The sequence below is a fragment of the Cynocephalus volans genome, chromosome 16, assembly GCF_027409185.1.
Source record: "Cynocephalus volans isolate mCynVol1 chromosome 16, mCynVol1.pri, whole genome shotgun sequence".
In the NCBI taxonomy this organism is placed as follows: Eukaryota; Metazoa; Chordata; class Mammalia; order Dermoptera; family Cynocephalidae; genus Cynocephalus; species Cynocephalus volans.
In genome coordinates, this window is record NC_084475.1 from 49,203,703 (window position 1) to 49,226,454 (window position 22,752).

Genomic DNA, 22,752 nt, shown 5'->3' on the forward strand with positions numbered 1-22,752 from the left:
ATTTATAAAGATGTTCAACATAGAATTATTTAAAACAGCAAAGCAAAGCAACCTGACAGCACCCTTATATCCAAGTGTAGAGGGTGAGTTAAATAAGTAAATCATGCTATGATTTTAAACTATTCAACAATGTTGTGAGGCATATTTGAGTGAAATGGCTCATAGTACATTTTAAGACCAACATCACATACAGTATTTGTTCCAGTGACCCGAGTGTACATAGAAAGCTGAATGTGAGTCAAAGATATTAAACTTTTTGGTTCTGTCTAAATGATGATTATTTTCTTCCTGATATCTTTTGTTATTTTTTACTGTCACAAATAGCATGTTTTAACTTTGCATTGGAGGGGTGGGGGAAGGACCCAATACATACTTTTAAAGATTTTGCTTCTTGAGATGATTAGTACTTGCATTTTTATGTGATGTCATTTTAAAAATGGTTTAAGGCAACAGGATGAATATGATAAAATATAACACAATATCTGAACCATTTTCATGATTAATTGATACTTTGCTGTTTTAGATGTTAGAAAATTCCTTGCCAACTTTTCTCTGTGAAGTAGCTGGAATTGGCAATAGATCTGTTTGTTTATTTGAGCACATTTTATGAATGGATATTTATTATGAAAAGCATCAAACAGTAGAAGAAGACAGCCAGAGTGTTCTCAGTTGATTTAGCTGATGACATAAAATAGTCTATTTATTTAATCACTTGCTTATTCAGCAGTTTTTGATCCATGCTGGAGTGAGAAATGGCACTCTCTTTATTTTTGAAGATGAAATTGAGAGATTTTAAACATGATTTATTCCACTTTGACCAGTGGTTTTGTTGTTTTTGTTTTTTGTTTCTTTTGGTGGCTGGCCGGCATAGTGTTCACCAGTGATTTGAATTAACTTGGTTGTTTGCATTCATTTTCAAGAGAAACATTCATTACTTGCAAAACAATAATATGATCAATCTCTTTGTTTTTTTTCAAATAGCTGTGGAAACAGTTCTAAGCTGCCTAACATATAAGGCTTTTTATTAGAATATGAAATATAAAATTGATTTTGATAACTCATTTTGAAAATTTTGTTTCAAATAAGTCTCAGTATACCATGTTATATAAACCTTTCACCAATTTGTGCTGACCTTTTCTTGCTGATCCTCAGATATGTTTAGTGACCTTTGAGAGAACTGAGGATTTTTGCAAAGTTCCATTATAGGATTAATTACTTGTAATAGGAAATACACTGATTTTCCTAATATGCCACCATCTCTTCTCTTCTCTCTTTTCTTTTCGCAAACTTCTTGAATGGGAAATTCTATACTCCCTGCTTCCTTTCCAACTGTAAAATTCCTCTTCCTTAATCTTGGAATGTTGGGGTTTCTATTCCAACCACTTAGCTGAAATTGCTCTATGAGGTCACCACATACCTAGTTTTTACATCAAAATCCTCATCTCTTATCTATGCTTTTCAGCATCTCTGCAGGGACTTCTGTGCTTCCTTTTCTTTCACTGCATTCACAAATACTTCACCTCATTCTCTATTCACATTGAACTGATCAGGAAGTACACATTATCAACTGAACCATCCTCTCCCTGCCTCCCATCCTTCATTTTCTATCAAAAATGTGCCTTTCAGTGTCTAGTTCAAACAGTGTGGCCACCTTTTCCATGCAGTATGACTTTCTCTGCTTTTCTTTTTGGGCTCCGTTTGAATCTCTATTTAGCACTTGGTCATGTAAGTGTCTTCATATTACGTTTGTTTTTATGTTCCTGGAAGATTGGGGCTGAGCTTTTAATTATCAGTATGTTATTAGAACCCTGTACAATTCCTGAACAATATAAGCCCTTAATGTTTTCTGTATTGAATAAAATAAAGGACTTTATTGATAATGAACTATTCTGGTGCTATACTTGCCAAGTAAAATATGTTTAATGCATGGGATATGATCGTTAATTCTTTTAGGAGATCTTAACCTGGGGACCAAAGAGAGGCCTTAGTGGTCTCTATAAAATTATATAAGAAATTTTTATATATGTACATAATATGAATTTTTCTGAAGTTCGGTTCAACAGCTTTTATCTGATTTTGAAATGTTACTTTTATAAGGTTAAAATGTTCTAATTTAAATCATTTAGCTTTTTTTTTTTTTTTACAGTAGCACAAATTTGTTTTATTTTTCTATCTGGACAGGATAACTTTTTATTGTATAAAAGTTAAATTTCTTTTTTTTATTTTTATTTTTTAAAATTTTATTAATATTATTTTTTTTACATTCTACAATGTTGTGGAGCAGTTGGGAGGGAGGGGGAGAGGGGAAAGGGGAAGGAAATGGGATGGAAGAAGGAGGAAGGAGGAGGGGTGGGATTGAGCCCTGTGACACCCCCCTCATTCCCACAGGGGAGACCAGTGGGCTTCCAGTGGTTGCTTGGTCATTGCTGGGCTAGGTGCAGATATCAAGGGGGTGTGGCAAGAGCTCTCGCCACCCACCACCCCAGCTCAGGAAAACCGGGCCCTTCTTGCTGAGGCTTGCTGGTCATCCCTGGGTTGGTTGAGTGTGGGGGGTGGGTGTGGTCGAGACCCTTGGCTCCTCTGCCGCCCGGGATAGCCGAGATGCCTCCTGTGGTGGCTCGGTTGTTGTTGCTGGGCTGATTGCCTGTTTGGGGGGAGAGGGGGCAGATGAGGCTCTTGGCCCCTCGCCGCCCCAGTTTGGGAGATCCTGGGGTTTTCCTGCATCATCTCATGGGGTGGTGGCACTTGTTGGGGAGGTGTGGCCAAGGCCTGAGGCCCTTATCTTCGGGACTGGTTGCGGGTGTTGGGGGGCACAGCTAAAGCCCCTGGCCCTCCCCGCTTCCTGGCTTGGTAGCACAGGGGACTTCCCATCCTTCTAGATGTTACCATGTGTTCTTTGGTGAAACGAGACCTTTACTAGTTATCAAACTTTGTCTCTGGTTGTGGGTACTTTGTTTTTCTTTTCAGTTCTGTGTTGGATTATTTGCTGTTCCCACCACTTAAACTCTGCACTGCAATTAATTTGTTGTCCTTTGCTTACTTCTAAAATGGGGGATCTTTCTGTGGGGACCAGTACTGGAGCTCTGTGGTTGAGCTAAATGGCTGCTTTCCTGCTGATTTGGTAGGCAAGGCTTTTTGTGAAGCTCAGGTTGTAATAGTTGACTTTGTAGGTACTTCCAGATCTCATTTAGCATTTTAAGTAATTTCTTAAACTTACATAATCCAAATGCGGAGAGTCAAAGCCAGTACCCATTGTATCTGAGTGGTCAGAATTTACATACCCTCTCCCTATTTCATGAGATTTTAGAACTTCGCAAATTCAGAAAATTCTTGCTCAGTTGTTCAGTTTTGGGTTATGTAATTTCACCAGGGACAGAATATGACAAATTGGGAATTGAAGGCCAGATTCTCATCCCAATTATTTTGCTTCAGTCTCTAGTACCAAAGATGTATCAGGGAACTTCTGTTGGAAGAGTGGGAATTCTTGGTTTGCTAGTGTAAGCAATTGTATACTTAGGGAATTACGGCATTAGATTGCTTGGCCTCTCCTTTAGGAATAGGTGAATCCACTGGGAGTTTAAATGGCACAGTGTTGCTAACCAGGTAGTGGAAGCCTCTGGACTTAACAGCCCTTAGCTATGTCTGGATGCCTCTCTATATTTTAGCAGAAATTCTTTTACTGTGGGGTGGTAGGAGTGGACACAGAATTTTAATATTATAGTTTTTTGACCAGTGATGAGACGGGAGTAATAAATCAGTTATTTAGGTGGGTTAAAGCATAGAAAGATGAAAGGCTCCATGCACAGTTGTACATATCAGTAGGATTTTGTTTTTCACGTCTGAATAGAGACAAAGCTGGCTGTGGTCTTGTTGGCTGCCCTTGTTCACCCTTCCTTTTTCATGCAGGGCAGTGGACCATGACTCAAACCCTGCAGAGCTGAGTGTAGAAGCTCTTGCAAAGGCTGAGCAAGGATGTCTTTGATCTGGATTCACTTAATCATTCAGCTCTCCCATTGTGTCGCCAGCACATTTGCATGGAATCTGTTCTACAGCCTTATCGAAGTATATCTCCCAGGAAAAAAAAAAAAAAAAAAAAGTGACCAGCTTCTAATTAATTACATGATGGCTTTTAAAGCTTGGCACTTCAGAGTTTTTCAGCTTTCCACTTTCTTCTTTTGTAAAATAGTTATAGTATTTTGGCTTCTTTCCCTACTTACTTACCTTACCAGCAGTACCAAGTCAATTAACTCAGTCGTGGGGGAAAAATACTCTCTCAATATCAAAGTGTCTCATAATTTGATGTGGTAACTTTAGTTTCCAGAGTGTGTCATTAATACAGTAACACTTTGTGTAGTACAAAATTGTTCTGTGTTATAGTGTGAGTAAAAGAGCACATTACAGCCAGTTGCCTTTAGTTAGCATTGGAAACACACCACAGCTGCACCACTTTCTGCCTCTGCCTCATTTCCAGAGTCTGTCTAGTTCTTTCAAAACTAGCCATGAGTGCTGAGGACTTCTCTCTTTTAATTTGGTGTTTGCTGCCCGTTTATAGGGTCACATGCCAGCTCACCCAATTTTCCTGAAAATCCATTTCTAAGTCAGGGCTTGGCAAACTATACCCCCTGCTCATGTTTGTAAATTAAGTTGTATGGGAACACAGTCGTGCTCGCTTGTTTATGCATTATTTATGGTGGTGGCTGGATTGCAATGTCTGACGTGAGTAGTTGTGGCAAAGATCATATGGTCAACAGAACTGAAATATTTACTATCTGGAATTTTACAGAAGGAGGTTGCCATCCCCTTCTCCATGAGATGTGACTGGGTTCAAAGACCTCATGTTTTTAGATGTTGTCTACACAGCTTAGGTGAAGAATGAGCTGGTCTGCTTTGTGTTTGTTGGTGAGCAGAGAAGTGTTTCTTTTAGCAAGGCATATCTAGAGGTATCCCTTTCTTTTGCCTTTTCCAGCATCTTCAAGCTTGGTTATATTTTTGAAATGCTCAGGCTGTGTAGAGTTGCAGTCTTCCTCCCAGGGACCATGTGGTACATGCTCACACTTGGTTATGATGCGTGAGGGACCTGCTGCCTTTGCAGACCCATTTCTTAGTGGGTTGCTTAGCATGAGGCATTACCTCCTGATTATGATATTTTTAAAGCTGCATCATCTAGAAACAAAAAATACTGACTGTGGCATAATCTCTTTTATTTGTAATACCCTGCAAATACATGTGCAAATTCTCCCTGGCACACAGCTGCTTAGAAAGATTATGTTCTACATAATGCCTCCTGCTGTCACTTTTGATGTTTATTTCTATCACGGATCCTTTACTGTGTTTTATAAATATTATACACTAAACGTACCATCTATTTTCTTTACAAGATGACTTGTTGCAAGACTGAAAGCTGTGTGCTGGGTTTCATGAAGATTTTTGGCAGATGCCTCCCCATTCTTCATTGAAGCCCTTCTTATGGGACCTTTTTCCCTCCAGGTAAAAGAAGCCTGCCTTTTGGACACTTTTAGAGTTTATCAAAACAACCATGAAGTTAGAGAAAGTTAATTTCTCTGCAGTAACAGCAGTCATCACAGTAATGGCAGCCATGTCATCAAAGAATAGTTTTGGGTCATGATAGCACCACCACCATACGACATGAAATGTGGAGGCTGCTGTTTCTCTGAAGGCTGTACCATTCCATTCTTCCATGCACAGAACCAGGCTTCTTTCCCAGAAGTATCTTGTGCTGCAGATAACCTCTGTAGTGCATGCCTCTGTGAGTGGTTATTCTCACAAACTTGGTGCTGTGGTGTGATGGATATTGTCTATTGGAAACTATGTTCTTTACGAAATGGAGCCAGGAATGGGTCTGGGTGTTCATGTTATAGTAGGAGCCGTATCAAACTGGGGTCAGGGGTGGCATTAACATGGTGGTATGTGCTTGGGTGGGTTTGGAGCCAGAGAGCTGGGTCTTCATGCTGGCTCTGTTTCTGTAGGCTAGACAACTGTGTGGGAACTGCCTAGCCCTGCCGAACCTCACATTCCTTGGCACCCAAACGCACATAACTAGAGTACGTATGTTTAGAGTTTATTGTGGTGTATTAGTCCGTTTTGTGTTGCTATAACAGAATATCTGAAATGGAGTAATTTGTAAAGAAAAGAGGTTTATTTGGCTCATGATTCTGGGGCAGCTGCATCTGGTGCAGGCCTCAGGCTGCTTCTACTCATCGCGGAAAGCAGCAGGCAGCTGGCAGGTACAAGCAGATCACATGGCTAGAGAAAGCAAGAGAGAGCGGGAAGGTGCTAGGGTCTTTAAAACAACCAACTCTCTTGACAACTAACAAGCCAAGAACTCACTCACTACCCCCACCCACCAGGGAGAGCGTTAATCCATTCGTGAGGGATCTGCCCCCATGACTCAAAGAGCGCCCAGCACTGCCACATTGGTGATCTGATTTCCACATGAGGTTGGGGGGACAAGAAGTCCAAATTCTATCAGATGGTTATAATATGTTGCTCCTCCATGGGAAAGAGAACAATTGTAGACATATCAGCAGTAGGCTCAGCAATTGGGGATTTGCTAGCAAGGTAGTTTTCTTTTCTTTCTTTCTTTCTTTTTTTTTTTTTTTAATGCTTGTAGATTCTCTTATTGCAGGGAAAGTTTTATCTGACTAAGTGTCTCCAAAACTGATTCATAATGCCATTCTTTACCTGTCAACAATCATGACAAACAATAACAACAACACAACAGAGTGCTTTCAGTAGAAATCACTTAATTACTGTGATAGCAGCCAAGAACTAAGAATTATATAGCTCTGATATGGAGTTTTTATTTCTTTTCTTGAAGTTTAGCTATGAACTTTACAAAACATTGTGACTTCTTTCATGTGTAATTTTAGATAACATTAAGAGAGAGTGGATAGTAGGATTATTAGGAGGTATTGTAGAATCTTAGAAGAAAATCCTAAGATGCCTTTTGTGCTTTCTTTTTAAAGCCTAGCACCTGGAATAAAACATGTATAGTCATTCCCACACTTGCTCTTTCCTTTTCAAAGACATCCTGGAACTCAAAGAACAAATGACTTAGCTTGTTGTGTTCTACCCCAAACACTATCTCTAAAAGAAACAGGTGAGAAGAGGACAGCTAGAGAGCCCATAGTTTTCTTCATGGTTTTATAGTACTTTTAAAACTCCTGCAGATAGTCTCACCCTTCAGACCTGGACAGTTCTTCCTTATTGGGCCATAGAGGGAGGAGAGGATGTCACTTTCCCCCTCTCTATTCAAAGTGTCGATCTGTTTCTTTGTATCCCTGTCTTGACTTTTAGACTATGGTGCCTGTTTGAGTCTCTTGGAGAATATGACTTATTAAATTTTAAGTGTGCTGACTCTATCTTGCTGTGGTTATCTTAGCATAGTGCCACCTAATACACAGTAGTCACATATTTACCTGAATGACTGGAAAAGCCATTTAGTGGGTTTTTACACTGGTCAGATTTACTGAGCAAGTTTGTATCTACTGTCATTCCCTAGATTTGGTTCAATTTATGAGTTCGTATTACAGTTCATAAGACAACTTCAAGAAGTGTATGTGAATTATAATATATAGGCATGGTGTGTTTATTCTGTGAAATTGTAGTCTAGTTAGGCTATGCAAATTATGACTGTACTCCAAAGTTGTTCACACCAAACGTGATAGATAAATATACATGTCTTCTTTTCAGTTGCCATAAAAGGACATGCCCGTCAACTTAATTTATCATGAGGCATGTTTTTATTTAAAGTCTTTTAAAGTGAAATAAAAGCTTGACCTAAGAGTATGGTTACTACAGAATTGATGGCAGCAATGACTATGGTATAAAATACTGCAGTGACCTTGACTGCCCTAGTGAAAGCTGTGCAGCTCATATGAGAAGTGGCTACATGCAGTGAATGTTCTCAATTATAGAAACTATTGAAGTGATCCTTCCAGTCAGAAGTCTGAGAGGTCATCTGGTTCAAGTCCCTGAGAAGTCTCTGAGGGATCAAGAACTCCCTCAGGACACGTGGGTAGAACCCAAACCCCAGCCAGTGTGCCTTCTTCTGTTACTTCAGGACTGCTGTGGTTCTGACATTCATCACAGATATGTGTACTCTCACATTTCTCCTCGTCTCTGAGGTAGTAGAAAGAAGGAAGAGTCTGGATAAAGATGGTTGAAAAATCCACACTGATATGAATTTCCATGTATGCATGCATCCATTTGACCCATATTTGAGTGTCCACCATGTGCCTGCAGCAGGGTTGAGCAGGGCACTGTCCCTGTTCCTGAGCAGCTTAGACTAGTGCAGGGTTTCTCATCTTCAGCAATATTGTCATTTTTTTAGCAACATCCTGACCTCTACCAACTGGATGCCAATAGCAGCTCCCAGTAGTGAAAACCAGAAATGTCTCCAGGCATTCTCAAACATCCCCTATAAGGCAAAATCACCTGCAGTTGAGAACCACTGGACCTAGTGGACACTGCAGACTGGTGTAGGAAATGGACAAACACACAGGAAAATAAATACCAAATACATGTTGTGGAACAGACTAAGCATGAGTCATATGAGGTGTTGTGATAGAGAACAGGAAGACGTGACCTCCAGGACTTGTTCAAATTCACTCCCCATCTCCCAGACTGACAAAACACCTTGCAGTGCCTTTTGAATAGCTACTCAAGTTTGTTTATATTATATCAGAATTGTGACTTTGCAAACATTAAAAAAAATTCTGTTTACTAAAGGCAGTATCTAAAACCATTTCTTTGTTGATTTTAAAGTTAAATATTGCCAGTGCTGAATAGTCATGAAATATCAAAGAATGATTTTGTAATTGTCCAGTGGCAATTACAGAGCACAGTCCTGTCATCGTGTTACTAGATACGAGCAACACTGGATTTGGGCTGATGAGCTATAGTGAGAAGTTCAGGTGGTTTGCCCACATACATAGCACTTTGCGTTTATCATTAGTGATTTCCTAGGTGTAGCTACTGAAAGTTATCTACCTACTTTCCATCAGAGATAGTAGTGGTTGTATAAACTGTCAGGAAAAAAATGTTTAAACTTTTTGTTTGTGTAAAAAGTCACATTGTAACTATTTCTCATCAGATAAAATACGGCATTTATAGATAGCATAAATTGTCTTTTCGTATCTTATGTCTTACTATAACTTAAATAAATTAAAAATTATTTATAACAGTAATCATTGTTATCAAAATTCGAATAGGTGAGTATAATGTACAAAGTAAAGGTTCGTGCCCCTCTCAGACAAAAACAAAAATGAAAACCTGGTAACCTTTTTGATTGTATTTAAGTTTATTACTTTTCTCTCATCTGTTATTTGCTATAATTGTTTTTCCGTGTTAGTGCTTCTTCTCAATAGAAGTTGCCATCATTTAAGCTCTTTCCCCTACTGGCCCGTGGTGTTTAAAGGATATTGTCAATGTGGTTTCTGTGCACTACGGAATATGTGTTCACATTAGTCAAAGTGTGTGTGTGAAATGCCTGCTGGCCTTCTCAAGTTCGTTTATAAATCAGATACTGGATAGGTTGTATTTGGTAACATTTACTCTGTGTGTACTTATATCAGAGTGGCGAGGAAACTTGGAGTTATGGTGACGTTCATGGGGAACACCAGGTGACTCCTTTGGGTATGATTTTGAAGAAAATAAATCTATTGAGTGAAAAAAGCAACAGGAGTAAATATGATTAGGCATGTATGTATACATCTAAATATATCTTGTGTTTAGTATACTCCTCTGAACCCACATCAGTTACCACATACATTAGAGCATAAGCGTCTTGCCTGCAGATGTGTTTTATCTACTTAGCAGTAATTTAAGAAAAAAATTACATCTAATGCATTTAAAGGTGAGATGTAGATAACTCATCCAGTTTTCTAGTGTTCAGAATTACTAACTTACCTTTGGACAGCGAACCCATTAATGTTCAGATGAACTAAAGAATTGAGATTTTCAGCTTCTGAGATAATCACATAATTAATTAGGCTGTGCAAAGGAAACGCTTTATGGTTTCTTTTTTAAACAAAGTATGAACAGTGTTCTTTTGAATCAGTTTGATTGTATTAGAGGAGTAAGAAGTACTACAAATGTTTTCAGCCTTTACATTTTTACATAATAAATCTTTCATAGTCAACATGATAGATTCCATAAGACAAGACATATTTCTTTGTTCCATTAATGGAAAGAAAAGACATCAGCTTTAACGATTGCCTCAGCCCTGAGTTAGATTTATTTGTTCTTACTTCAGTGATTCCTCTGGGCATTTGGATTGCAATATGTAAAAAGCAATAGGTAACATGAAAATCTGTTTCTTTTAAAAATCTCATGTAATTACACAATTACTGCAAAAACACCTCAGTTTCGGGCCGAGCCCGTGGCGCACTTGGTAGAGTGCTGCGCTGGCAGCGCGGCGACACTCCCGCCGCGGGTTCGGATCCTATATAGGACTGACCGGTGCACTCACTGGCTGAGTGCCGGTCACGAAAAAACGACAAAAAAAACCAACCAAACAAACAAACAAACAAACAAACAAAAAAACACCTCAGTTTCAAGAATCAAGTACTGACGTTTTCTGTAAGTCACTGTACATACTTGAGAATTGCCTAGCTAAAATGTGAAACCTTAGACCTATAAGTATTTTACAAGATACTTTCAGTAGCTTTTTATGGACATTATGTAGTTGACTTAAAATTTAAGTCAGTAATAAATAGTAGGACTAGGCTTTTTGGGTTTGAATCTTACATCTGTCACAAATTTTGGGCAAGTTACTTAACCTTTATAGGCATTGGTTTTCTCATCTGTTACATGGGGATAATAATTATTACAAGGGTTGAGTTATTAAATGCAATGTGCTTTTAGAACAGTTCCCAGCACTTAATAAGTGCTATGCAGATGACTTTTAAGTAAATAAATAAATAGAAACCACTTTTATTGGTGTTAATTATTGTTGAAAATATATCTAGGTATGCTTCTTTCATTTAATCATTTTGTTTAATTCATGCAATAAATATTTATTGACCTTCTTGGTTGGATGTTGCAGTGACTGGCAGGATATGCACAATCTTCGTCCTCTCACAGGCAAGGCCAGAGCTGACATTTATATTAGTTATTATATAATGATTACATAACTATGTACTTAATTATGACTGGCATTTGTGCCCCGTATTCATGGCATTGGGTTGTAAGGGGAACTAGCTGGATAAATATGGTCAGTGTAGCAAGGGAAGAGGGTGTTTCCAGTAGAGGTAACAGTACATAGGGAAGATTTGTAATGTGGCAGAGAAATAACAGTGAAAGGGATAACATCAGAGTTGAAGCTGATGTTTTCATTGGTGTTCAAATACATGAGATCTGGGGCTGGCCAATTAGCTCAGTTGGTTAGAATGCAGCCTTATAACACCAAGATCATAGGTTCAGATCCCTGTACTGGCCAGCCACAAAAAAGAGAAAATAAATAAATACATACATAAGACCCACTCTTTTTCCTGTAATGTGCCCTGTTGTATGTCCTCCCAAACATTCTTCCAGAGCAGCATCCAGTTTCCCGCTTCTCAGTCGTCTTTGCCTGCCTCGTGGCCCCTAATTAACAGTTTATACATTCTACTACTTGATGGTGCTTCCATCACCCTGTTGGTTCCCTGCCACATACTGTTTGTTAATCCTACTGTTTGTTGCCTTCACTTTTTCAACTATTTCTAGGTCAGCTCTTCCTCAGTCCAGAGAAATATTTGAATGTTTGGAAAATGAGTAGGCTTCACTTGCATTTGCAAGCTGTTGGAGCTAATCATTTCGACTGTTTGAAAGTTAAGAACATAACTCTGATGTTATTATTTTATTAACTAAGGAAATCTTATTTATTTTTTGCTTATAACCCACGAGATGTTCTAGTACAGATTCTTTTCCCTGAGCATTAACAACTGGCTTATTTACATTAATTTCTGCCTGGTTTATTTTTCTCAAGATCCTTCTTATATATATCCACATTTTTTTTTTTTTTTTTTTTAAAGATGACCGGTAAGGGGATCTCAACCCTTGACTTGGTGTTGTCAGCACCACGCTCACCCATTGAGCAACCGGCCATCCCTATATGGGATCCGAATCCATGGCCTTGGTGTTATCAGCACCGCACTGTCCCGAGTGAGCCACGGGCCGGCCCTATATCCACATTTTTTATGCTTTGACCTCTTGTTCTTGAATGTCAAATCTTAAAAAAATGGAAATTTCCAAGAGGATGCTTTATATGGCTGTGCTCTCCATTACTACTTCTTGGGATATGTTTATTTTTAATCAGAGAATAATTATTAGTAGGAAGTAAAAGAGAAAGGTGGTTCTGACTATGTAAGCATAGGAGGCTGTGAACTTAAGTCAGTGCAACTTGCAAAGAAATACCTTGAACCACACATGCCTTTCATGTTCTCTAATACTAATATATGTTATTACTGAATTATAGTAAAGTGATGGCAATGATGCAAATTAATGTTTATGTGACATTTTTGTCAGAGCACAAGTGTATTAGGGTTTTTTCAGAAAAACAAAGAATAGTGTGTGTTTATATATATATACATATTTAAAATTATGAGGATTTATTAGCTCACTCAATTATGGAGGCGGAAAATTATCAAGATGTACAGTCAGTAAGCTGGAGACCAAGGAGAACCAGTGGTGTATGTTCCAGTCCAAAAGCTTCCAGGCGTCAGACCAAAAAGAAACTATGCTGCAGTTGGAGTCTGAAGGCAGGAACAAATCGATATTCTAGGTTACACAGACTCCAGGGAAAGTGAGAAATTTTATTCTACTCAAGACCTTCAACTGACTGTATGGGGCCTGCCCACATTAGGGATGGCAGTCTGCTTTACTCATTATACTAATTCAAATGTTCTTGGAGTTATCCAGATATCCTTTCAGACACACTCAAAATAGTGTTTGACCAAATGTCTGGGCACCCCGTGTTCTAGTCGACACATAAATTAACCATCACAACAAGTTTGGTTTAAGTTCCAAAAATCTAGTTTAATGCTCTCTATTAAAAGAATAAAGGAGAAAAACCATATGGTCATTTTAATAAATACAGAAAAAGCAACATCAGTTTTTGATAAAAACTTTCAGAACTTTGTCAATTTGTAAATGGAAGTAAATATGAGAAACCTACAGCAAGTGCCATACTAAATGGTGAAAATTTGGACAGTTTCTCCCTAAAATTTGGAGCAAAACTAGGATTTTCACTCTCAGCACTTCTATTGAACATTTTACTGAAGGCCCCAACCACTGCAATATGTCAAGAAAAAGAAGGCACGAAGATCAGAAAGGAATAAGTAAAGCTGTTTGTACTTGTGGATAATGTGATTGTTTATGAAGAGTATATCTACATGTAGATTTAGTTCTTGATGTATGTCTAGATCTTTTTTAATAGATGAGAAGATAGAACTCCAAATAGACCCACATTTATATGGCTTTTTATTTTTGGCCAAGGCACTAAAGCAATTCAGTGGGGAAAAGAGTCTTTAATACCTAGGAAGTATGAACACTGGAACTCCACCATTCACAACTAATTGAAGATGGATCCTAGATCTGAAAGAAAATTGAAGCTTAGAACTTTCAGAAGAAAATGCCTTTGGAGATGTCTTTATAACTTTGGAGTAGGGAAAGATTTATTAAGTCACAGAAAACAATAATCATGAAAAAAATTGACAAGTTAGTTTTCATTAAAGTTAAGAACTTCAGCTCATCAAAAGACATCATTAAAAAGGTGAATAGGCAGGATCCAAATTAGGAGAAAACATTTGCAAAACATATCTGATAAGAACTGGTGCCTGGTATATGTAATGAACTTGAACTCTAATGACAAATATAATTACAAAAACGTCTCAAAAAAAGTGCCAGGCTCTTTACAAAGGATGATATTCAAAATTAAAACATGTTCACGTAAAGACTTGTACACGGATGTACAGTTGTTTCTAGGAGCTGTGTGTGCAGTAGGAACTTGGCTGCAAAATTGTCCGAAGGACTAGAGGAGTAATAAAGGCATGTAGGGCAGATGCTATCACCTGTAGATCAGGGAGGGCAGGGATCTTGCCTGCACCTGTAGTTCCTCAGTCCGTTGCCTGCTTCTGCCACTTCTCCAGCAGCCGTTTACTTCCTTCTGCCTTCTGATCTCTACCCGTCTTGTTAATATCAGAACCAAACCAGAATCCTGGGATAGCTCCATACAGGGGAGAGTTGAGAAGGATCGGGATGGTACTGATTATCAGTATCCTGTACTCTCTATGTGTAGTTAGTTTTTAACAGCACTAATATTGATACGTAAAAGATATGGGCTCTAGTCTTCACTCTACCACTTGCTTAATGCATGGTCTTTGGCAAATTATTGATTCTCTGTTTCCAACATTAGGAAAGTAGGGATATTAATAGTTTCTCATAGGGATGTAAAGATTAAATGAGATAGTACTTGTAACAATTGAATGAGAAATTGCTTTATATCTATCACTGTGCCTGGTACATAGTAAACACACAGCAAGTGGTAGATGTTTGCTGTCATCATCAGCTCAAATTCTTTTTAATTATACTCAATTAATACCTTTATGTTTTTACACTTGATCTTAGCCAAAAGGCTGAGAAGCGATATTACCTTTATGTTTTTAAAAAATAAGTTGTAAAGAAGAACTGGTATTTAAGATTAGGCCCCCTCTATCTTACTTGTGAATATAGGAGACTGAGCATAAATGAAGAAATGCCATCAATGTTTTGCCATTGCACACAGGAGACCACGAGTGCCATTTCTGTGTTTACTGGATTACTCTTGGTAAGACACGCTGCATCTACTGTAGGAACATTACTTTCTGCTTAGTCAGGACCTCTAGTTTGTGATGGACAAGATTCTCGGATGTTGCTGCTGCCAATTAATAATTAAGCTAAACTGTTCCCATATATTTTATGGTTCATGAAGAAAGAATGTAAAAGGAAAGTAGTTGAATATTAAAAAAAAAATTCTGCCCTTCTGAATTATAAGTTTACTTTGTTGGAACTGCTGGAGGAAGTCCAGAGTAAAGTGAGGGCTCTTTGAAAACAGGTTCTAATAACCTTTGTAGTTCAGTGCCAGTAACTTAATATTATCCTTTGATATACGTTATTCATGGCACTTAGTATTTTTATATCTCTGTGGTTGCAGGTTGCCATATTAGGACAATTTATTATTATTAAAATTACCGTTTAGATCTGAGTATTGAAGTGAGGTGGTATTTTTAGATTGGGCTTTTAAAATCATGTATTTTAGATTGAGCGTTTAAAATTTTATGTTGGTTCTGAGACTTTGGAATATGTAACTTCTGTTGGGTTAATCAATTGTTAATCGCTATTATGATGTTTCTTTCTTGATGCCATAGTGACGAAAATGTATTTGTACATGTATAAACCTTTCTTTTGTAAGACTTTTTTTGTATGTTCTGATTGGCATTTAAAATCTTGGCTTGCTTAAACAGCCATATAAAAATCAAGCCTCCATATTAAAAAAGTAGGATTAATTTAACTGTTTACATTTATGCCTGATATTCTAAACATGTTAATTGATCTTAATTGTTTTGAACACATGTAAAAATAGAAATGTAAAATAGTCTTCTGTTTTGGCAGGTTCTTATATATTAAGTTCTGTTACTGTCTTATTAATTTAACTTTTATATCCATATCTGTCTCAGGATCTATGACTCTTACCTGGGATAACTCATTTCATCCCATTCTGACTATAAAATTATTTTCCATGTGTCAAATATAAATTGTTATGCTCTGGTTTCAAATACATTAAATGTAGATAACATTTTTCAGTAACAGACTGGAGAACTGTTTTTTATTTAAAAATCCATATTCTACTCATGGATGATTTTACCATTTCTTCTGAGTATATCATATACTTGGAAACTAAATATTAAGTGTATTGATTCTATCCTAAGGTGGTCTTAATGGGTAAATATTCTTTAAAGCTGTGTTCTTCCAACTCTATTGATGCAGAAAGAAAATAGACTATCTCCTTGGTATATACCTTCAGGAATCTGTCTGGCATCTCTTGTCACATTTTCTTCACTGCTGGCTTCCTTCTCAGGTCAGGCAATTGTTCCCCCATGTTGTGGCAAAGATGACTGTTAGTGTTTCTAGGCTAACAGGCTATGAACAAGTCCCCACTGAACCCCATTGGTGTAGATTGCGTCATGTGCCATCCCTGAACCAATCACTATTGCAATTGGGATGCAATGTTTGATTGGCCGGTCTAGCCCTACCTAAGTCCCATGGCCTGCGATTGGGGGAAAATCAAGGTGCTCTTTTTAGTAAGAAAACATCCTAACAAAGAGAAATTTTAGGAATGAATCATGCAATAAAATTATTTAATTTAGCCATATCAGTTGCAGTAAAAATTTTTCAAAAGATTAAGGAATAATAGTAAGTAATAAATAAATTGCCCTATGAAGTTGCTCAAACTTTACCAGTGGTGAATGTTGAAAATGTTTTAGCTTTCCCCATGAAACTAGCTTATTTATGAAGCTTGGTTACTGTAGTTGCACCAATTGGCACAGTATTAGGCACCAGAATATTTGTAGAATGAATGCTGTCGTAGCTTGTTACTTTGGACATTATTGCTGCAGCACAAATATTAAATTTGAATTGAAGATGGATGTAATTTAATATTTGATTGAAGAACTAGGCCTCCTGTTTTCTTTTTAATAGCATTTCACAGAGTGGGGAAATAAAAGCCCGGGGTGGGATAGGCTTCATGATTTTGCCCTGTGAAAGAAAGACCTGCCATTTACAATCTTGGGTAAGAGATTATATGGATCACGCATGGTAATTTTCCTGCAAAATTGACTTCCCAAACAGAATTAGAATAACGGGAAGCCATTTTCAATTTATTTCCTGTGTTCTTCGAAAGGGAAAGGGAAAGGATGAGCAGACCTGGAATGTGATAATTGTTTATTGCTGTAAAAAAACCCCCAAAAACCAAAAAACAAAAAAAACAAACCAAAACAACTATTCTTTTTCCTCCACCCCTGCCCACCCCGCCCCCAGGATATCTCCTCTTCTCAGCAACAGCTCTTGGGATGTAAAATCAAAACCAAAATGGTGAAGTACTACAGTAACCCCAGTCATTCCCGGTGCTCTACCCTCTTTTCACCTTTAATTTGGTCTCTCAGACCCCACAAGAAAAGATTTCTGCGTTATGATTTAATGGATAGTTGCTGCAGCTTATATTAATTCACTGGTGAAGATAGCACATTCCTGTGTGTGTGTGTGTGTTTTCCTGTGACAGCTGATGGACTGTAATGGGCAGCCACATCTGAGGAAATAAGTAAAACTACAGCCATGTAATGATTTCTTCATTACACACATATACTCGTGGGTGAGTAATCTTTACTGTAATTATTGTGTAAGTTTTACATACATGGAGGTTTTTTTTGACACCAGAAATAGGGATAGACAGAATTGTTTTAAAGTGGTCTTTACTGCTTGGCAGAACTTGGGGCTTATTTCGGCCGTATTTATGATTGCTTTCTGGACTTATTCCAGTTTGGGAAAAAGTGCATGTGAATATAAAGAAATGTAGATCATTAAAATTGCATTTATTATGTAGACTTTTTTTACATTTGGACTGATTAATGAGTTTCTGTAGAGTAAAAATAGACCTGATTCTACCAAATCACTTTTTAGGTTTTATCAGAGGTCCCTTTGCCCCTGGGGTAGTGAAGGCATTCTCTTGTCCAAAGCTTGTTAATGATTCATAACAACAGTGACGATTCTGCATTTTATTTGAATTGACCAATTTCTCAGAGAGTGGATGCGGAGTTAGAAATCTGAATTGTAGTTTGTATCCGAAAGTTGTTTGTTGGCCAAAGAAAGCTCCTTAATATTTAAGACATGGTTTCCATTAATTAAGGTAGAATCTTCATGTTTACTAGTAAAATACTTCAGGGTCTTCTAATCAAAGGTTCTAACAATGATCAGGTAACTCAGTTTTAAAAATAACTTATGTAAATAGAAATGAGGTAAATTGTTAAATAATTCAATATGGTGAGCTGACATTATATATATATTTTTGTTTCGGCGGCTGGCAGGTATGGGGATCCGAACCTTTGACTTTAGTGTTATAACACTGTACTCGAACCAACTGAATTATCTAGATTTTTTTCCTTTCTATTTTAATTATGGAAAATTTCAAGCCACACATAAGTAGAGAGTATAGTACAACAAACTCTCCATGTGTCCCCATCTCTGAGTCTCAGTAATTACCAATCCATGATTGTTCTTACTTCACTTACATCCTTACTCATTTCTCCACCCCACCTCAGATTAAGTTTTGGTAAATCTCAGATATCAGGGTGTTTCATTTATGAATATTTCTGTATGTAACTCTACTAGGTTACATAGGTTACAAGAGCTCTTTTTTAAAAAAATTAAAAGATCTTACTGGCCAGTTGGATTAAAAAAATCATTTTCATGCCTGCAAGTAATTAACTATAATTTGTATTGTCATCAGGTATCCAGTTCCTGTTAACATCTCCCGGATTTTAAATTTGAATCAAGATCCACCTGAGGTCCAGATATTTCAATGAGTCAATCATCTCTTCAGTGTCTTTTTCTTATTGTTGAGTTTGAGTTCTTTGTTTATTTTGGATACCAATTCTTTGCTGGACAGATTTTTTTTTGCAAATATTTCCTCCAGTCTGTGTCTTTTTTCATTCTGTTTTTTTGTTGTTGTTGCTGCTGTTTTGTTTGTTTTTTGTTTTTTTGGCAGCAGGCCTACTTGGGGGATTGAAACCATGACCTTGGTGTTGTATGATTGTAGTTACACTCTAATGTCTTTTCTTTCTCTTAACAGTGTCTTTCGCAGAGTGGGAGTTTTTCATCTTAATGAAGTCTGAATTATCAATTTTTTCTTTCATGTATCATGCTTTTGTTGTTCTATCTCAGAAGTCATCACCAAACCCAAGGTCACCTTCTCTTATGTCATTTCTAGGAGTTTATTGTTTTTGTTTTTTTTCCCTAGGAGTTTTATAGTTCTGCCTTTCACATTCCATTTTTAGTTAATTTCAGTTACGTTTGGTGACCTTGAGTGTCTTTTAATCTATAAAGTCCCCCGTCTCCCCCCACCCCTGCTTTTTTTTACTTACAGTTTTGCTTTGAAGAAAATCAGTTGTTTGTTCAGATTCCGAAGGCTGGAATTTGCTGTTTGTATCCCTGTGATGTTGCTGAATGTGGTTCTCTTTCTGTTCTCCTGTAAAGCGGTAGTCCATTCTAAAAGCTTGATCTGATTCTGGCTCAATTTTTATGGCAAGAAAACTTCCTGGGTGGTTGGTGTGTATGTCCATGTGTATAGCCTTCAAACATCTGCTCGTCTCTGTTTCTGTTCACATGTTCTTGTGAGGTTCCCTGTGAGGTTTTCTCCGAATGTTTTTAGCCATCAGTGGCCATTGCCTTGATGTGTTATTTCATTAGGAGTTGCAAAGGGGTGGTTTATTAGTTTGCTAGAGCTGCCGCAACAAAATATCATAGATTAGATGTCTTAAACAACAGAAGTGTGTTTCCTCATGATTCCAGAGGCCAGAAGTCTGAGATATCAAGGTGCTGGCATGGAGGGTTTCTTTTACAGTCTCCCTTCTTGGCTTGCAGATGGCGGTCTTCTCCCTGGGTCTTCACATGGTCTTACCTCTGTGCATGACTGTGTTCCTCAGGATATTCGATTTTAAGATTTTGTTTTCATTTTTGTTTCATTTCTTATGTTTGTTATATTATTGGCAATATTCTAGTGTTTCAGTCAACTAATATTTATGTAGCATGTACTATGTGCTGGTGACAGGTATACAAGTGGTAAAACTGACTTGATCACTGCCCTCAAGGAACATAGGTTCTAGTGCTGGAAAACAGCAAGCTAAAAAAATACGCATAATATGATTATACATTGTGGTATGTGATCTCTGAAGGAAGAGCACTAGGTGGTACAAAACAAAACACTTCTGGTTCAAGATAAATATGGACATATCTAGAGTGAGAGCAAATCCTTACATCACTTTAGAAAGGGATCCGTTTATTTATCGAGCGGTTTTTTTGGCCATGTTTTTCTCTGTAAGTGTGGGGCTTTAGCCCAAACAACCTCCACCAGCCCTTCCCACCACCCTTTTCTCCCTTCTTACCCTACCCTTCCCTCAAAAAATCGAATGTAAGGGAATGAGTCGATCTGCCTCTCATATATGTATGTTTATTATAGGGACACATACATATGTGATCATATATATACTATTTTCTTCATCTAAAAGTAATGCAGTTCCATATTATTAAATAGAACTAATTTTTATGGCTATACCATGATTTTTTAAAGTAGTACCAGAGAATGTTTTTTTAATTTTCAAAATTTTTGATAAACACAGCTGAGCTGAGCATTCCTAAAGTTGGTGTATTAGTCCAAAATTACTTTCTTAGAAAAACACCACCAGTTGTGGTGTTAGTGGTCATACATTATTTATATTTTAAAGATTATTACATATTTTAAACATTTTGATATGTGTGTCCAAGAGGTTAGCACCATTTATTCTTTTTTTTTTTTTTTTTTTTTTTTTTGTCATTTTTTCGTGACCGGCACTCAGCCAGTGAGTGCACTGGTCATTCCTATATAGGATCCGAACCCGCGGCGGGAGCGTCGCCGCGCTCCCAGCGCAGCACTCTACCGAGTGCGCCACGGGCTCGGCCCAGCACCATTTATTCTTAATATGTCACAAGTTGGTTTAATGTGGCTTCAGTTTGCTCTTTGGAGTCTGAAGTCAGGAACTAATGGTAACAGTCGTGCAAGTTAGTTCTGCATGTTAGATACATGTCAGGTTTAAAGTCATTTAAATCCTGTTCTTCCCATCTTGATTCCTTAGAATAAATAATGAATCTTCTCTCAAGAAATGTTTCTCCACATTTTTTCCTACTGATGGTATTTTAAATTTGGCTAGAGAGAAATTGTAGGAACAATTAAAGTCCATTGTGTGTCTTTCTGTCTTTTTTTGTTTTAATTCTGATTCGAGTTGAACATACTTACCTCTTCTCATCATTTTATGAAATTAATAACACAAAAAAAATATAATAGCAATGCCAGAAACATCTTCATTCTTTAGTTGGAAGAGAGGGATAGCTGGATAAGGTGAATCTGAGATGCTGAATTGTTTACATATCATACCACTGCATGTTTTCCTAAAGAAGCATGGCTGAAAAAGTATGTGCTGTCACTTAATTTTAAATTTTTATTTTAAAAATATTATTTGTTTTTCTTTTCTTATTTAGGGTCTTACCATATTGTTAGTACTAGAAAGTCTAAAATAAATTGTATTTTTTAAAAGCATTAATTTTTCTGTCTAGTTAGCTTTCATTAGGTTTTTTTCCTGTTTTGGAAGTACTACCAAAGCGTTTTCAGGGGGCAGGTGACATGGAATCAGAGTGTGTGCAGTGCGGGATAGTGTTTATGCCAAGGCTGCTAAACCAGTCAAGGTTTCATTTTTCCAGGGATTCATGTCAGAATTTTATGACATATAGGATTTAAAAATATGGTAACCTAGAATTTATTTGACAGCTGCCAAGTTATTTTTGTTTTTCCCAAGCAATAGCACCCTAACCATAACCCTCATCTAATCCTAATTCTAACCCTATATACTACCTAGAGCTTCTATTCTAGGAATGGTATTATGCATGCATTGCTATTTTATTAATTTTTTTCCTTTGGTATTACCATGCTTGACAGCCCCATATCCCTTAAAAATATTTTAAATTTTTTCCTACATTTACGCTAGTGTTTGACATGTGAAAAAAAGGTGAGAAAGGGCAGGGGATGCTGCCTTCATCTCAGATTCAGCAGAAATGGAAAAATGTGAATGTCTCCCACATTAATCAAATGGTACTTAATGCAACCAGTGTTCTATTGTGAAACCTGTTGGAAAGTAGGTTCTAGTTCAGACCTTAGATTGGGGATTATGTTCCTGTGTTTACAGTGGTGGCTCAGTAAATGGGGAATTGAAATTCCAGAGGGGTTGGTGGGTAGGATACTGAATCTCATATCACTTAAACATTTTTCCCCTCCAGTTACTATACTTTTGATATTCAGCAATCACTTATTGTTTTGGTGCCCCAGTTTTTCATCCATGAATTATGACAATTCAAGTGGATGATTTACTTCCTAAGGTTTATTCTGGGTCAGGATAAACCTCATTGTGTCCACTTATTCATTTAAAAAGGAATATTTGAAAGAATCTCCAGTATGGAAGTCAGTATATCTGAACATCTTAATAAAAACGTTTAGGAGAAGGATTGCATGTTGTATACGTCCATTCCATTTCTATCTGCTCTAGTACATGATCTTATAGACACTTACGGAAAAATATTTATATTCATAAAACTTTAGATCCGTAAGAGTGTGCAGAGGGGCTGGCCCGTGGCTCACTTGGGAGAGTGTGGTGCTAATAACACCAAGGCCACAGGTTCGGATCCCATATAGGGATGGCCGGTTAGCTCACTGGGTGAGTGTGGTGCTGACAACACGAAGCCAAGGGTTAAGATCCCCTTACCAGTCATCTTTAAAAAAAAAAAAAAAAAAAAAGTGTGTAGAGCCTTCTTTTTATCTGATCTTGCCCACATTTATCATACATTTAAAGTGTGACATGGAGTGCATGAATTTATAACAAAATAACTTCATCCACTTCTGAATACTAAAGAGTACAA

General features: G+C 37.4%; 1 protein-coding gene across 4 annotated transcripts in view; it reads left to right on the plus strand.

Annotated features, from left to right (window-relative positions):
* The window catches only part of KDM4C (lysine demethylase 4C), a 371,099-nt gene that overhangs the window by 163,891 nt on the left and 184,456 nt on the right, over nucleotides 1–22,752 (plus strand). The window contains exon 9 of one of the 4 annotated variants that reach the window (XM_063080307.1): nucleotides 14,734–14,800. The exons of the other annotated variants lie outside the window; for them this stretch is intronic. Coding sequence (XP_062936377.1) covers nucleotides 14,734–14,751 — 18 coding nt within the window. The 3' untranslated portion in view covers nucleotides 14,752–14,800. Of the gene's footprint in view, nucleotides 1–14,733; nucleotides 14,801–22,752 lie in introns of those variants that run through there. 4 annotated transcript variants of the gene reach the window in all.